This window comes from Bidens hawaiensis, unplaced genomic scaffold (genome assembly GCF_021521415.1).
Source record: "Bidens hawaiensis isolate Kalapana, Puna unplaced genomic scaffold, B.hawaiensis_p1.1 tig00027774_1, whole genome shotgun sequence".
Lineage (NCBI taxonomy): Eukaryota > Viridiplantae > Streptophyta > Magnoliopsida > Asterales > Asteraceae > Bidens > Bidens hawaiensis.
In genome coordinates, this window is record NW_027494505.1 from 110,550 (window position 1) to 126,529 (window position 15,980).

At 35.4% G+C, this 15,980-nt stretch overlaps 1 protein-coding gene and 1 pseudogene across 3 annotated transcripts; one reads left to right on the plus strand and one right to left on the minus strand.

Moving 5' to 3' along the window:
• The first annotated feature begins 4,543 nt into the window (after nt 1-4,543).
• On the plus strand, nt 4,544-6,837 carry LOC143575890 (uncharacterized). Of its 2 annotated transcripts, none has more exons than XM_077060142.1 (5): nt 4,544-4,571; nt 4,641-4,926; nt 5,028-5,102; nt 5,764-5,925; nt 6,009-6,837. In XM_077060142.1, exons 2-5 carry the CDS (start codon nt 4,668-4,670, stop codon nt 6,185-6,187), a joined length of 675 nt encoding a protein of 224 aa, XP_076916257.1. In that variant the 5' UTR covers nt 4,544-4,571; nt 4,641-4,667; the 3' UTR covers nt 6,188-6,837. The 2 variants fall into 2 exon arrangements, 1 of the variants encoding a protein (XP_076916257.1); XR_013142849.1 differs by having other exon boundaries at nt 4,550-4,926; nt 6,009-6,242; nt 6,319-6,837.
• Nucleotides 6,838-8,519: 1,682 nt separating this feature from the next.
• LOC143575891 (UDP-glycosyltransferase 75C1-like) lies at nt 8,520-10,827 on the minus strand (annotated as a pseudogene). The gene is made up of 3 exons (XR_013142850.1): nt 10,163-10,827; nt 9,077-9,505; nt 8,520-8,866 (listed from the first exon to the last, which is right to left on the minus strand). The product of XR_013142850.1 is annotated as a UDP-glycosyltransferase 75C1-like (transcript).
• Nucleotides 10,828-15,980: the final 5,153 nt, after the last annotated feature.

The window sequence follows — 15,980 nt, forward strand, 5'->3', positions numbered from 1 at the left end:
AGCAAAATTGTAAGTAAAACTGATCCCCAACTTGAAATTGATTCTTGATAGAGCTAAATTGATTCTTGTATGCGTTTAATTTGATTTGTAAGAGTATTGTTTACTTGAAATTGATTATTGTATGAGCTAAAAAGTCATTAGTTGAAACAGTTTTTGTTGATGTACTTCCAACATATTTTTGAAATTGATTCTCACATGTTTTTATTTGGGCCCCAAAATTTGTTACTCACTAGGTTTTCATCATGGTTAATTTCTCTAGTATTATCCAATCATTTGATTTCTAATGAAATCATATGAGTTGTTTTATGATGGGGGACTTTTGTTTCCTGGTTTTAGAAACTGAAGTTTCTACATTTATCTTTGATCGATATGTTTAGTTTAATTGTTGTTAGTTAATTTCAGTCACATAAACACAAGGTCCTTTGTATTAGGGATGTTCACAGTCTGTTTTTGACGGTCTTTTAGGTCAATCCGTTAGCCAAATTGTTAGGTACTGTTTTTGATAATCGAAAACGAAAACTAAACGTTGTAAAACTAAAATCGAGACGTTACTAACAGTTTGGTTCCGGTTTAATTTCATAGTTTGATATTATTAAGCCTTTATTAAAATTGCGTGGACTATAAAATGAAAATGTTACTATGCAATAAACTGAATTTGTTAACAGTAGATGTGTGTGCATATGTTACTCATATAGTTTGAACATTAAAGTTAATATACAAATTTTACCAAACTGTTTATGCATGTAGAATTGGTAATTTGTTAATAAACAGACTCTGCATATACGGTTAGAACTTTGAATGTTGAAACTTGAAAGCACCTAATTAAAAGTTCATGGTACTTAATTGTTTGATGAGACTGCCCAAGATTTATTTTGACCAAATGTAACACAATACATATAGTTAGAGGTTCATTAATCGGGTATTAAAACTAACTTCCGGGTATGGCCAGTAGTATTGAAAAATCCCGTTTTCTGCATCTTTTTTGTTAACGGGCCTGCTTTTGGAGTTAAATACATGTCAAACTTTATGGCAAGTTTAGTAGAAAGTAAAAAAACAAAGAAAAAGAAAAAGAAAGAAAACCCAACATTTTCTAGTGCGAGAGATGAAGACTGGATTCCTAAAATGGGTGATGATAGCGGCGAAGATTATACAGAGGTTGCTATGTTGGAACTTATGTTTAGACTGACGCATCGAATTAATTTGTGGGTGAAAAATATATTATTTGGTCTCAACCAAGGGTGGATGGCTTGAAGACCAAGTCATGCTAGACTAGTATAAATAGATGTTTTTATTCATTTGTCTAGTATGAGTGACTGTATCGTGTATGTGTGAGATCTAGGGTTTTATCCCTTTGAGAGAGTCTCTGCCTCCAGGATGAGCTCTCCTAGTGGCGGCTGAGATATTTCTTAATCGATTGTATGTATGAATGTATGTATGAGTGTCTCATCTTAATGAGAATCATTCGGCTAATATTTCATACTACCATTTCTATCTTGTTTGTGTTTTGATTGCAATTGTTCATCCTATTATTGATTGTTAATCAAATCAGGCTCTCTCCCAATACACCTCATCCGTTCAAACATCTTTCAAGAGTGAATACGAGTAAGATTCGATCCTAACCCTAGACCCGAGCTCCACACACTGTTTAGTACCGACTATTCACGCTTCCGCACCGGGGCTCGGTTCTGTCAATTGGTATTAGAGCTGGGTTACCGAATCGTTCAGACTAACCGCTGAACTGATTCATTTCGCTCTTGAATCCACCATGGACGTTAAACGATGAAGTTCGTTGAAATTATTTTTGGGGGTATTGAAATTATTTGATGATTCGGAGAAAATTTTATGGATTGATGTTTGGGTTGATGACTCGTTTTGAGATCCAACATCAATTTCATGTTTGTTTGGTCAGAACGGTCCAGATCTAATGTAACAGTGTTATTTGGCTCGTTTTGGGGAAACACTGTTCATTTGATGATTTCCAGATCTGAAAAGGTTGATTATGATTTGAAGATAGGTTTCTTTGATTTCGAGATAGCGTGGATATTGCTACAATGATTAATTTCATATTATGATACTTTTTTCAGATCTAAAAAATTAGGGTTCATGTGTGCTCATTGTTGTTTATGTTATTTGTGCTGCTCGAACTGTACATGATTTGGGAGATAAACATTACCACTAGTACAAACTGGTATGGAGAATGTACAAGTTGAAAATGAACATGTACTAGAGGCAATATCATTACGGTTTGTTGCAGCAGATGCAAAGTGAATATTCAAGTAGGTTCTGCAAGGGCAAATCAGTAACTGATTATGCAGAAATGAAGTTTTGGTGTCTCGAGCATACTATGATAATATAAGACTGAACTCGAGAATGAAAAATGACTATGTGTTGCTTCGAGCACAGGAGGTGTTTTGCCCAAGCACATCTTTTTTTGGCTCAAGCATAGGTTATTTCGAGCACATCTTATATCGAGCACATCAAATTCGAGCACACTTTGTGAAACCCAAAGCATATCCTTTGTCTTCTCAAGAAAACTATCTTCTTTAAGTCTCGAGCACACTTTGTTATTTATTCGAGCAGACTCTTTTTCGAGCATACTTTGTTTTGTCTTGAACAATTATGCTTGTGAAGAGAAAACTCAAGTTTGTGTCGAGCACACCCTTGCTCCCGAGCACACTTTTGTTCCCGAGCATGTTTGGTGGAAAATGAAAAAGCACTAAGTAATCCGAAAACACTTTTGTTTCCGAGCACTAAGTAATCCGAGCACACTTTTGCTTCCGGGCACACTTTGTGCTAGTGGAAAAATTGAAAAATCACAAGTGTTTTGCTTTTCGGGTACACTTTGTGCTAGGAAAGTGCTTCCGGGTACACTTTGTGCTAGTTGAAAATTGAAAAATCACAAGTGTTTTGCTTTCCGGGTACACTTTGTGCTAGGAAAGTTCTTCCGAGTACACTTTGTGCTAGGAAAGTTCTTCCGAGTACGCTTTGTGCTAGGAAAGTACTCCGGGTATGCTTTGTGCTAGGAAAGTTGTCCCAAGCACACTTTGTGCTAGGAAAGTGATCCCAAGCACACTGTGTGCTAGGAAACAGAGTTTGTGAAACATTTCAAAGTTTTGAAGAAACTTTTGAGATTTTTGGTGCCGTTGACCGTTTGACCAAGCTGTTCTCTACGGAAGATATATACCAGGGGTATTTTGGTAAATTTTCTCTGATCATCAACAAGCTTATGGAATTCAAACCTCATCCAATTTCATGACTTCATCAAAAGCTTTACAAGAACAATTGTTGACACAAGCTTAAGGATTTAATCACTTTTAGTGTCAACCAACATATGAATATGTTTATTTTCAGGTTCTTACAATCTTGATAAGGATGGTCAAGATTGTTTCACCCACACTTGATTTAAAGATATGTTTATTAAAGACAATTGCAACGAAATTGAGGGAGTAAAAATCTTTGAATTTCATTGCAAATGGCAAACTTCAAATCAAGTAAAAGACTCAAGTTCAGGAAAAGTTGATCAAGATCAATAATCCAATGTTTTTCAAAGATGTTTCAACGTTTGTAAGTTTTCAGATTTCCTAGTACGGATGAGAAGATAAAGTCATCTCGAGCAACAATGCTGAAAGGATGATCAGTAGAGTTTAACCTCCTATGAAATAGTCACTTGAACAGTCAAGAACGGGTTATGGTTGACTTGAATGCTATCTTGATTCAGGGAATGGTTTGAAGATGATTTACAAGGGAAGAGACAAATTTGAAGAATTGAAGATTATTTGATGATCACATTGAGTTTATTTCTTTTTGTGATGACCTTGTTACTTGAAGTTGATATTTGAAGTTCAAAGCCTCGTTCATATGCCCATACAACTATATCCAGAAGTGGTATAAGAGTGATAATTCGAAATGAACAATGGGAGAAGCTTAACGTGAGGGGGAGAATTTTAACGAAAGACAACAAGTTATGAGGTGATCATGGAAGAAATTCGATGGCATCGGTCTAAGGGGGAGATTGTTGGAACTTATGTTTTAGACCGACGCATCGAATTAATTTGTGGGTGAAAAATATATTATTTGGTCTCAACCAAGGGTGGATGGCTTGAAGACCAAGTCATGCTAGACTAGTATAAATAGGTGTTTTTATTCATTTTTCTAGTATGAGTGACTGTATTGTGTATGTGTGAGATCTAGGGTTTTATCCCTTTGAGAGAGTCTCTGCCTCCAGGATGAGCTCTCCTGGTGGCGGCTGAGATATTCCTTAATCGATTGTATGTATGAATGTATGTATGAGTGTTTCATCTTAATGAGAATCATTCGGCTAATATTTCATACTACCATTTCTATCTTGTTTGTGTTTTGATTGCAATTGTTCATCCTATTATTGATTGTTAATCAAATCAGGTTCTCTCCCAATACACCTCATCCATCCAAACATCTTTCAAGAGTGAATACGAGTGAGATTCGATCCTAACCCTAGACCCGAGCTCCACACACTGTTTAGTACCGACTATTCACGCTTCCGCATCGGGGCTCGGTTCTGTCATGCTACAAGTGTTAAAACAGCCAAAAAGGTAATACCATTATCTATTACTTCTATCTTCATATATTTTTGTTTATAATGAAAATGACATATTTTAAAGAAACATCTTCCACGATATATTTGACCAATGTCCATGAATAAGGTTGCTAATTTAGCAAAGCGAGGTCGAGTTATCGCTTCAAAGGTCTTGGATTCAAACACACTAAAAATGAATCATTCTAAGGAAACACTTACCATGGGTGAGTTAATTTCATGTAATAAATGGACAAGGAAAAGGGAGGCACTTAAACAAAATTTGGCAAAGCCTGCTTGTGTTAAACCCGTATCAAAGAAACGTTTTGCTCTTGTTGACGATGATGACGTCAGTGATGATGAAGTATCTCAAGGTAAAGTTTTCGTGATCTTAAGGTTCAGTTAATTATTGAGTAATAACAAAGTCAATCATACAACTAGTTTTCATATTAATTTACTCTTATATGCTTTTAAGATGTTAATAAAGTAGATAATGAACCAACATATTCGAAGGATGCTGGTGATGAAGGGCATATTGTTAGGTCTCAAGGTTCTTATACTATATAACTTTCACGTTCCATCTCTATATGATAAAATTAAATACTATTATGTTGTACAAAGACACATGAGAATAATAACCATGTCTCCAAGTTGCAGCTGTTATGTTTGTAGAGTTAGCTTGTTATTATTTTCTCATGGTACAAAGAAAGGCGGGTTCTTTCAGGAATTTTATAAGAGTGGTTACTCTATAAGAGTGGTTCTTCACAGTTAGTTATGTGCTAACTAAATTAACCGATTAGTTGAATTAACTTTTGTGGGGTTAAATTTTTTATATCTAACATGAAATTCCTTGGAGTTATCCATTAGAATGGAAAAATAAATCATCTATATAAAGAACAAGAACAACAGGTATAGGGTGCTTAACCTGTTTGGTTTCTTTTTTGATTATATGTAAATGAAGAAACAATGGATTATTTGTTCGGTAGATTATGTTTTATTATATACATATACATGATATGAAAGTTTGAATAGAATATAGATGTCATGGTCATATACTATGATAATATGTTTCACAGGCTTAGAATCGGGTCAAGCAAACCCATCAATATTAATTTGGACATTTTACAAGGGTCAAAACAAACTAGTTCATTTTTTGTATTGTAATTTTTTAATTTTTATTTATTGATAATGTTGCATTTAACAATGACAAGATTGTGTTGAACAAGATAACGAATATGAGGACATGGACTTTATTGCACCCACATATAATGATGAAGAGATGCAATGGGATGATAGCCATGACTATTTGGAAGACGAGGACGTTGCACTAGTTCAAGATCAATTACACCGCCCCGAATTAGAAAAAGCAATAGGTTCGGTTAACTACTTATACCTAGTTTGTTTTCTCTTGTTATTATATATATATATATATATATATATATATACTTGGGTTCAGAATCGAAAACCAAAAAAAGAGGACCAACGATGATGCATTCTGTGCACACATGGAAAGTTGGCGAGCGAGAGGTCATTATATGTAACGAATTTGGACAACCCGTGGGACTAACACATGCAGTTTCACAATTCTCTCAATTTTTGGCACTATTGCTCGTAATCATTCTTATGCGCCATTGATTCTTTCTTCATGAGGAAGGTGCCACATAAAGAGGAAATATGGGAGTACGTTTTTGTAAGTTTTTTTAGGTAGGTTTATTTTATTTATTTGCTATACTTTATCTTTTTTAACTAAATTTTAAATTTTAAAGGAAAAATATGATGTGCCCGATGCTGCTAAGACTTGGGTTTTAAAGACTATTGGACACTCGTATGAGGTACACAAATCCAGGTTTAAGAATAAACATTTCTATTAGCATAAGGACAACAAAACAAGATGGAAGAACAGACCAAAAAATATTCCAGAAAATGATTTCTCACAGTTGATGAGGTTATGAGTAATAAAGAGAAGGTGGTAATTTCCTAAACAATTTATTTATTACCAATATTTGTTATTTAGAGTTTTATATTAGCTGAGATGTTTATATAAATGTGTATCCAGAAACGTTGTTTGCGGGCTAAGGAAATACGCATGACTCAAAAGAACATGCACACAGTTGGCCCAAAAAGTTTTGCTAGAATTCGTGATGAGATGGTAAACATGTTTTTATTTTTCTCGTGATTTGTATTTTTCAATTTTCAAGATGCTATTACTTTTTTACTAATGTATGTTTTCATGTACATAGAGAAATAAAGATCAAACAATAAATCACCCAGTTTAGCTAAATTATTTGAACGCACACGTAAAGAACCGAAGGGCATGCATATCGTGATTCATATGATGACACTGCAAGGAAAAATTGTAAGTTCTTTCTACGGTAGTACTTGTAAAAAAAGAAATAAGTAAAACATCTTTTATAGTCATATAAAATCTTTTTCACCATATCTATAATTTTGACTTGAAATAATGTTGACTTGTAGAAATCAATTTCTTGTAACCTCAAACAACAGGAAATGTCCCGTTATTGAAACCAAATCTCTATTCTTTATGACATGTAGTTCATACGATCAGTTAACAAAGTTAACAAAGTTCTGACCAAATGCCCTTTGGGTTAATTAATTCGATCAGCAAGCAATGCAAAACAGAAGAATTACACACCTGCAGAATATGGAAGTGTTTTGATTGATCCTTTTACGGTTGTAATGAGCAAGGAGCATGATAGCTACCTTCGACTTTATGGCAAAGGCATTACTAAGAAAATGGTTAAAAAAATGAATGTTGGCGAGGAACCATACACGATTTCGGGGGGCCTTATGGAATCATTAAAAGCAAGCGTTGAAGTTGATAAAACACAATTGCTTGATATGAGAAAAAAAATGGAAGAGGACCATCAAAGGAAAAAAGATGAGCTAGAAGCTATGCGGAAAGACCTTGACCGCCAACGAGCAAACTTGGAAGCTATGATGCATAATATTATGGAAAAGCTACCTGATGGAGTTCAAGATCTTAGAAACGAGTAGGAGATTTTAGTTACTCTTTATCATTTTAGTTGATAACTTATTACGTTGTTATTTTGAGATTAAACATAAGGTAAATTATGATATATGATTGTCTATTATATTTATGCTATTATTATGTTGGTGTTAATGAGATAATTATTGCATACTAATAGAATTTAGTACTTCAAATAGAGTTGTATTTGCCATTAAAAAAGGTTGCATTTTTTTGTAACTAAAATCATAAAAAAATGTTGCATTTGATGTAAAAAAGGTTGCACTTTTCTACTAAAAACATAAAAAATGGTAGCATTAAAGTGTAGCAAATGTTGCTTTTGGCATTGAAAATGTTGCATTTGTGTGTTAGAAAAGTTGCATTTAAAGTCAAAAAAAGTTGCATTAGCATATTAAAAGGGTTGCATACTAAAAATGTTACATTTGAGTAGTAAATGTAACCCTTTAAGAAAAGGTTGCGTTATTTAACAAAAATGTTGCACTAGGTCTAATGCAACTTCACATAATGCAACCCTTGATAAAATGTTGCATTAGGCCTAATGCAACTTTTTTAAGTCCTAATGCAACTTTTTGCCGGGGTTGCAACAGCTTCATTTTCTTATAGTGATTCGACATCATTTACTTAAACATTAAGTAACAAACGACACGAGACCAAATTAAACACACAGATCAAGAAACAAACAATACACCATCGTTGCCATAGATTGAGCAAACTACATGAAACCTAATATTAAATACATAGATTGAGCAACAAACAATACATCATTGCCATACATAATAAACCACACGAAACCTAGGTAAGGAAACATATACATGCATCCAGCAACAAATTACCAAACACGATCCATGAAAATGGTATCAATCCATTCTCATTGGATGCCTTATTCTAACAACAAACGTCCAGACGCATGCATGCATGCAATGCCACATTATTCATGAAACACACAACATCAATCTAACTTCAAGCGTCATCCAAGAAAGCTTGGAGGTTGAGGGCAGATGATCCGCCATTATCGATAGCTTCGCTTGCCAACTTCTTCCATTTTGAAACATTTTTACTTATCTCTTCATCTCCCATCACCATTGTTACACACCTCACAATCTCATTCCCTTCCACCACCCACCACCCTCCCTCTTAACTCTAACTCCCGTCTTCCACACACCTTCGATCATCTTCGCGTTCGTCGTCTGATCCGTCCACTGCGGATAAGCCACGATAGGAACACCAGCCGCCAACGCCTCCACCGTCGAGTTCCAACCACAATGCATCAAGAAACACCCAATTGCTTCGTGGCTCAATACCTCCACCTGAAACTCGCTATTTGTTAATTTCTTAGTTTTACTTAAAACATTCAAAAATAGTAAAAGCTTTTATAATCCATAAAACCAATAAAACAAACATTCAAAGAAAATGATTTAATCCACGCAAAACTAGTTTTTACTTGCTCGTTTTGATTATAAAAAGTGGGTTCCATTTTTTTTATCTCATAGTTATTTCGGTTTCATGCACACCCTTACCTGACAGCACCAAGTCACAATCAACCCTTGTTTCTTCAATTCACTAATCTTGCTCAGTTTTGCTGCTTCATCAGCGTTCCTTATCACCCATAAAAACGGCCGACCGCTTTCGAGCAACCCCGCGGCTATCGCCTCCGCTTGATCACTCGACAAACGAGACAGACTTCCAAACGAAACATACAAGACAGACCTTTTCGGTTGTGTGTTTAACCAATTGGCATAACCATTACCATCACCACCGTCTGGTTGAGCATACGAGTCTTTTTCGTTTAAGGGTCCAATAGGAAGGTACTTAAAGTGTTTGTTTGCTTTAATGGAATCAACTTCTAATTCGTCAATAGTGTTGACGAGAACTCTTTTCCCACTTTTGATTACGTCAACGTGTTCCTTATAAATTGGTACAAGAAACTCGTGTTCCTTGGGACTTGACTGCAACAAAAGAAAAAACAAGGGAACATAATAAGACAAAAAATAAAAAATAAAAATAAAAATGCTAAGAATACTTTGCACTTTTAATATATAAATCCAATCTCATTGTATTTGAAGGACGTTTTTTACTTTTGGTGTTCCGGAGGGGTTCTAAACCACCAAGGCCTGAACCCCATAACAATCAAAAGAGAAGAACTTGAAAACAATGTAAAAACTGAAACGAGGTTGGATTTAAATGCTACAAAGTGAATAAAAGTTATAAAATTTCTAATGTCATCCTATAAACCAAAATCCTTTCAATTTAAGACATGCTTCTGAGCTAATTCAAATCGGCTAGTGAAAAAGCTAACTAAACAAGCCTGGGCTTGAACCTAAAAGTAAGCTTGTTTAATAACTACCCCGCGCTTCACTTATTCGAGCCGATCGGATCGCGAGCATAAAGAAGCCTATCGATTATATAATTTTTATTATATATGTATATAATAATTATTAACTAATATATATAATGTTATGAAAAATATCTAAATTATGTTATACTGTATATAAAATTATTATATAGAAGAATAATTATAAATATATAAAACTTGATTAATAAATAGTAAACAACCCGAGCTTGATCTCTATGTAAGTTAAACACTTCTGGGAAGAAAATCTTGCCGGAAAGAAAAAGGAGGGCAGATCAGCCAGGGTTAGTGGTGGCAGCCCAGGCAAGTTGATCGGAAACAGTGGGTTGTGTTTGTTAGCAGATATCAACTCTTGAAACCCATTGAAATAGTGATAGTAAATATCCAACACAGTAGCCGGTTGGCACCACAAGAGAGTGGATTCAACATTGTGAGCTTCCGCCACACGGGCTACCCATGGTACGATGGTGGTGTAGACCACGTGATCAAACGGCTCGCCTTCTGCTGCCGCTGAGGTGATGATTTGAGCCATACCAGGAGCCCCGCGTGTGGCAAACTCAGAGATATGTTGCTGTAGGGTGGTGGGTGGGTTTCTACCGATGGAGTGGTCATCGTGGCCGTCGGAGAATGGGGCGAAGGTTAGACCGTGTGGGACGGTGTGTTTGTCGATGCATTTTAGGACGGAGAAGCTGGTGGAGAAGGTGACGGAGTTGACTACGCCTGTTTTGAGAAGACGGCTTGCGAAGCGGAGGGATGGGCTGATTAGGCCTTGCCCGGCAAAGGTGACGATCAGGATTTTTCGCTGACCGGTCATTTTTAAGACGAGTGTTATTGAAGAAAAGAGTGTTGATGGTTGGTTTGTGACAAATGAAATACGAACATGCACGATATTTATAGGCAAAGGAAAGCTTATATTTGGTTTTTATTTAAAATGCACCCATATATAAATGAATAAAACGTGCTTGATTTTGCTCATTTATCTATACAATGTTGCAAAAACAAACGATTTCTTAAATCGTTATAAAGGATTTTTTTATAGGGTGGACGGAGTGTCAACCGGATGGATGGCGGTGCCTCTTTGCAGTGACGGATCTATATATAAGTTTCAGGGGTAACGTTCAAAAAAATATTTTGTACCGTATTTCATACAATGTAAACGAAATAAAAGTAGAAACACAATACTAAATATAAATAAACACATGGGTGCAAACTTCTCCTCTTCGATTTTTGAAAGTTTGTAATCAAGTTATTACACCATCTTCTTTTATTTTATCAAACGTTTCTCTTTCGAACGCACAAATTAAAGCATTGTTCAAATATTTATCACTCATTTTCTTGCGCAAATCCGCAGAAAAATATATTTCAACAGTTGTGGTTGCAATAGGTAAAACCAACGCTAGCTTCAATATTCGATAAACCAAAGGAAAAGTGGTGTGCTTTCCTGTTTCCATAATTACAGGAACAAAGTCACACGATCCATCCAATCTTGCAAAATTATCATATTCCTTTAACATGTGATAAAAGGCCGTGCGATCACCTTAAATACACCCTCTTTTCATTACTAAAATCATTCGGATACATCTTCGAAAATGGCACTATGTTAGATATGTCAAACTTGGAAAACTAATCTTATAGATTTAAACCGAACATATTTTCTAACAAACTAGTTGAGACCTTACTTAATCTATTTCCAAGTTCTTGAATTTGCATATCCAAAACCTTATTAAACGCTTCCACCTTCGCTGTGACCGTCTTCACATGACCCCACCTCCTGTGACCACCACCTCCAACATCCACTGTCTCCAACATCTATCGGCGCCGCCAACGAGTTTAGATCTGAATAATTCAAGTTTAGATATGTTAAACATTGATGATTGTGGCTTCTGCTATGGTGGTATACTAGCCTCAAACTGACCAAAATAATAGATCTAGTCGGAAATTTGACCTTCAATCGTCAAACCCCTAAAAAATCTAAACAGGAAAAATAGATACCAGGATGAACACGAAGAGTCGTGGATAAGACAAATAACCACCGTAACCTCATTTCGTGGATTTAAACCTCAATTTTATGAAAGTTTTGAAATGGTGGTGGCCAGCGGTGCTGTTGACGGATGTGGCCGACAATTCTATGGTCGACGTTCTGTTGTGGTTGGTTGGATGGTGGTGTGGAGCTATGTGGTGGTGGTGGGTAGAGAGAGAATGTAGAAAGAGAGATAGAGAGAGGGTCGGTTTGAGTTCGATAGAGAGAGAGAGAGAGAGTGAGATCTTTTTTTATATATTTTAATTATTATAATATTTTAATAAATAAATTGATTAAAATACCAATTTATCCTCATGTCCAATGCACATGATCATAGTTAACAAGAAAAATTAATCGGGTTAAGTGCAAATGACAAATGGTGTAGCATTTTAAAAACGTAAACTACAAATCATGTTCATCTTAAAAATAAAGGACACTGAGTGAAATCAGATACAAACATAAAGGACAATTTCTGTAATTCTGTCTTTAAAAATGATAATTCTATTGAGCTTATATATATTTGAGCATGTTTCTAAAAATATATAAATAAAACTAAAAATTAAATTAAATTAAATTAAATTAACTCACGCTTAATATTTTAAGTTTAAAACGAAAAGAAAACAAAATAAGATTGAAGTATTCATCAAATTAATATCATATTAATTATATTGATTTTAAGTTTCAAAAATTTACATATTTTGATGAGAAAGATCACAACATGAAATCATATTTTCTTTTAATGTCCTAGATCACACTTCTATTTGGATATTAGTATGCCAAAAATCCAAAGTCAATTTTAGATATAATGTGTCAACTTTAAACTTAACAAGTATTTTGATATTAACGTGATATGTTAAAGTATATATTAAGCACTACGTTTATGTGGTCCTCATTTAATCTGACAAATTACAAACTCCATCATACCTCGAGCAGAGTTTGTGTTCATCAGTATCACCTAGAATTGACTCTGACCCCCTGATAATTGATCAAAACATTTTAAACTTGTTTAAACTTTTTGCAAATTTCATTTCAAACAATAAAGATTGAACCATGGACTTACTTGTCATACGGACTTACAGGCCCATAAAATGTTTAGGACTTACTTGTTCACCCCACTTTACGTGGTTCTGATGTGCCCATTTTTGTTTGTTAATTTTCAACATTTTTGTGTTGAGTTTTAATTCTTTTAAACACTTTGCAGTTTTTCTGCTTTATCACTTTGATTTTCAATATTTTTATTTAAAGGAAGAATAATTTTTCTGGTAATCAATCACTAATGAGCTCGTGTATGACTGACTAGTAACATTTTTGCCTTCATCGATATGACTTAAGTTGGAGTCGGCAACCGCTTCATGAATGTGTGACCACTAGTATAAGTAGGTATTTAAGTTTATATCACTATGACACTTACTCATTTGTTATGCCTATCTACACTTCAAGCAATGACCTTGTTGGCTTTTGATCTACTCTTTTCATGTGCTAGAATCATTAGAGACAATTTCTTATCATTTCCAAAGGTCGGATCAATTTCTCAAAGTTTTATAATATTATATTGTTATAAGTTTATATTATCCGACTCCCTCTAAACAGGAGCTCCCTCTAAACCAGAGAAAATCTTTTGGAGACCTTTTTCGATTTCTTATTAAATATAAAATATTTTTTAGTAAGTCAAGTGACTAATTTTTCTTTTCTTAAAGTAAATAAAAATCTTTTTGGTGAGTTAAATATAACTCATTTTCTCCCATAAAATTGTAACATATTTGAAAAGTATTTACAATTTTATATGCAAAAATACATAAATAAGTTTTGATCAAAGGAGATCATGCCCAATGACTCAACAAGAAACAAAAGTCGAGCATGATCAAAGGCTTTGGTAAAAAGGTCGGCAAAGTTGTAATCTGTGTGCACCATTTCAATAGTGACAAGTTTCCGGTCATAACAATCACGAATGAAATGAATTCGGATGTCAATACGTTTTGTATGAGAGTGTTGGACCGGGTTTTTAACAAGTTGCTGCTTCATTATCACACTTGATAGGGGTGTTAAAGAAATTCAAACCGAAATCCAGCAGCTAATGCTGGATTCAAATAACTTGTGAACAACAATCAGAGGCGGCAATGTATTCTGCTTCAGCATTGGAGGTGGATACGTTGACTTGCTTCTTGCATTGCCAAGAGATCAACCTGTCTCCCAGGAACTGACATCCACCCGATGTTGACTTTAGAGGGGGGGTCTTTGGGATACCAAAGACCTATGTTAGGCTTTCCCTTTAGATACCGAAAGATACGCTTTACAACGGTTAAGTGAGATTATTTTAGATCACGCTAATATATGGCACACTAACAGACAGGGAACATTATGTCTGGCCTGTTGGTAGTTAGATACATCAGGGAACCAATAATTGACCGATAAAGATTTTGATCAACTTATTTTTCCGATGGATCTGGAGCTAGCACTGGTCGGGTTTCAATCGGAGTGAGGAAAGGAGTGGAGTCCTTGAACCCAAATTTCTGAACTATGTCACGAACGTATTTCTCTTGATATATTAAAATCCCGTTCGTTTTTTGTTCAACTTGAAGTTCTCATAAAGAAAGTCATCTCCCCCAATGAGTTCATCTCCAGTCGATTTTGGATGACTTGTGCAAACTGTTGGATCCCAATTTGATTCTTATCAATAACAATTATCACAATCTGATCTCAGATCTACGTTTATACTATTAATACGATTAAAGATCTAGCTCATAATTAACTTTGATTCAGTGTTATATATGTGTATATATTATCAATATATTATCTGTATAATATTAGGTGAAGCTTTGAGAGAGATCTGGACTGAAAAATACTTTAATTAGCTTAAAAACTTATATTAAAAGTGAACAGTAGTTCACTATATATAGAGGGTAATCTGGTTCGCTAACATCCCCTAGCAAACCAGCTTCCCCTTCGTTACATAAATAATCATAGCGAAGCACCCCCTGATTCGTTAACTTTCCCTAACGAATCAGGAGGGAATACATTGATTGGCTAGTTCGCTAACATCCCCTAGCGAACTAGCCTTTAACTTAGCGAACTGATTAATAAATAAACTATTTATTACATTAAACATAAATAAAACATTAACGATAAATACAAAGACTCTAGATGCAAAACCGTGCACTAATAGACACCCCCTCGTCTTGAGCTCTTTGTCTTTAACTTATTTGAAGCGCTTTGACTACCAGTCTCTGCAACTATGAATTCCATGTTCATGACACACACGAACAACTCGTTGGAATTGCATAGCCAGGTCGTAATCTTCTTGGCGCTCGATCAAAATCTACTTCCTGAAGAGCACGTCATTGTCGGTCTCTGATAAATTAACCAACCACATCGGGTCGATTATCTTGATAAACTTAGTCTTCAGACCTCTTCCCAAAACAATGACGGCCTCGCTGGTGTGGTTGTCATAATACCAGCGGTTGAAAGACAGATAAATATTTTGTGGCATTGTCTTCACAGGAACCTTTTTCATCGTCTTTGGCGGCTTCACTTTCAAGAAAAGTTTCTTCCAGCCGGTCCTAGGATCAATCTCGTCAGTGCGCTTACGTCTTGGGACCTGGGGCTTGAAGAATTTGAAGCCATGATTGACCTCGAACAGTAAGTGTTGGTGAAACCACTCAGCTGTTCGGTAACCCCCACGATTGATAAATGGACGTCTCGCGAGGGTACGAACATCCCACTGCGGTTATGTTAGAACATCCATTATCTTCTCGTAATACTTGACACCCTTTTCCCACTTGACTATACATACTTTAAGGTCAGAATCATAGAGCCAGGAGACAATATCCCCATGTACCTTAGAAACGGTCTTGAAGGTAGTCACCTGATTAGCCTTAACCCAAGCAGCAGTATCTTTTCTTTCTTGATCTACATAACGATAAGTACTGATAATTTTACCCACTTTATGACGTTTGAACCATCTTTCTACGTCCTCACCAGTCACTTCTTTGAGTGAGGGTACTGTTTGCTGCACAACCTTTTCCAATTCATCCTCAGTCTCTTTAAACACCTC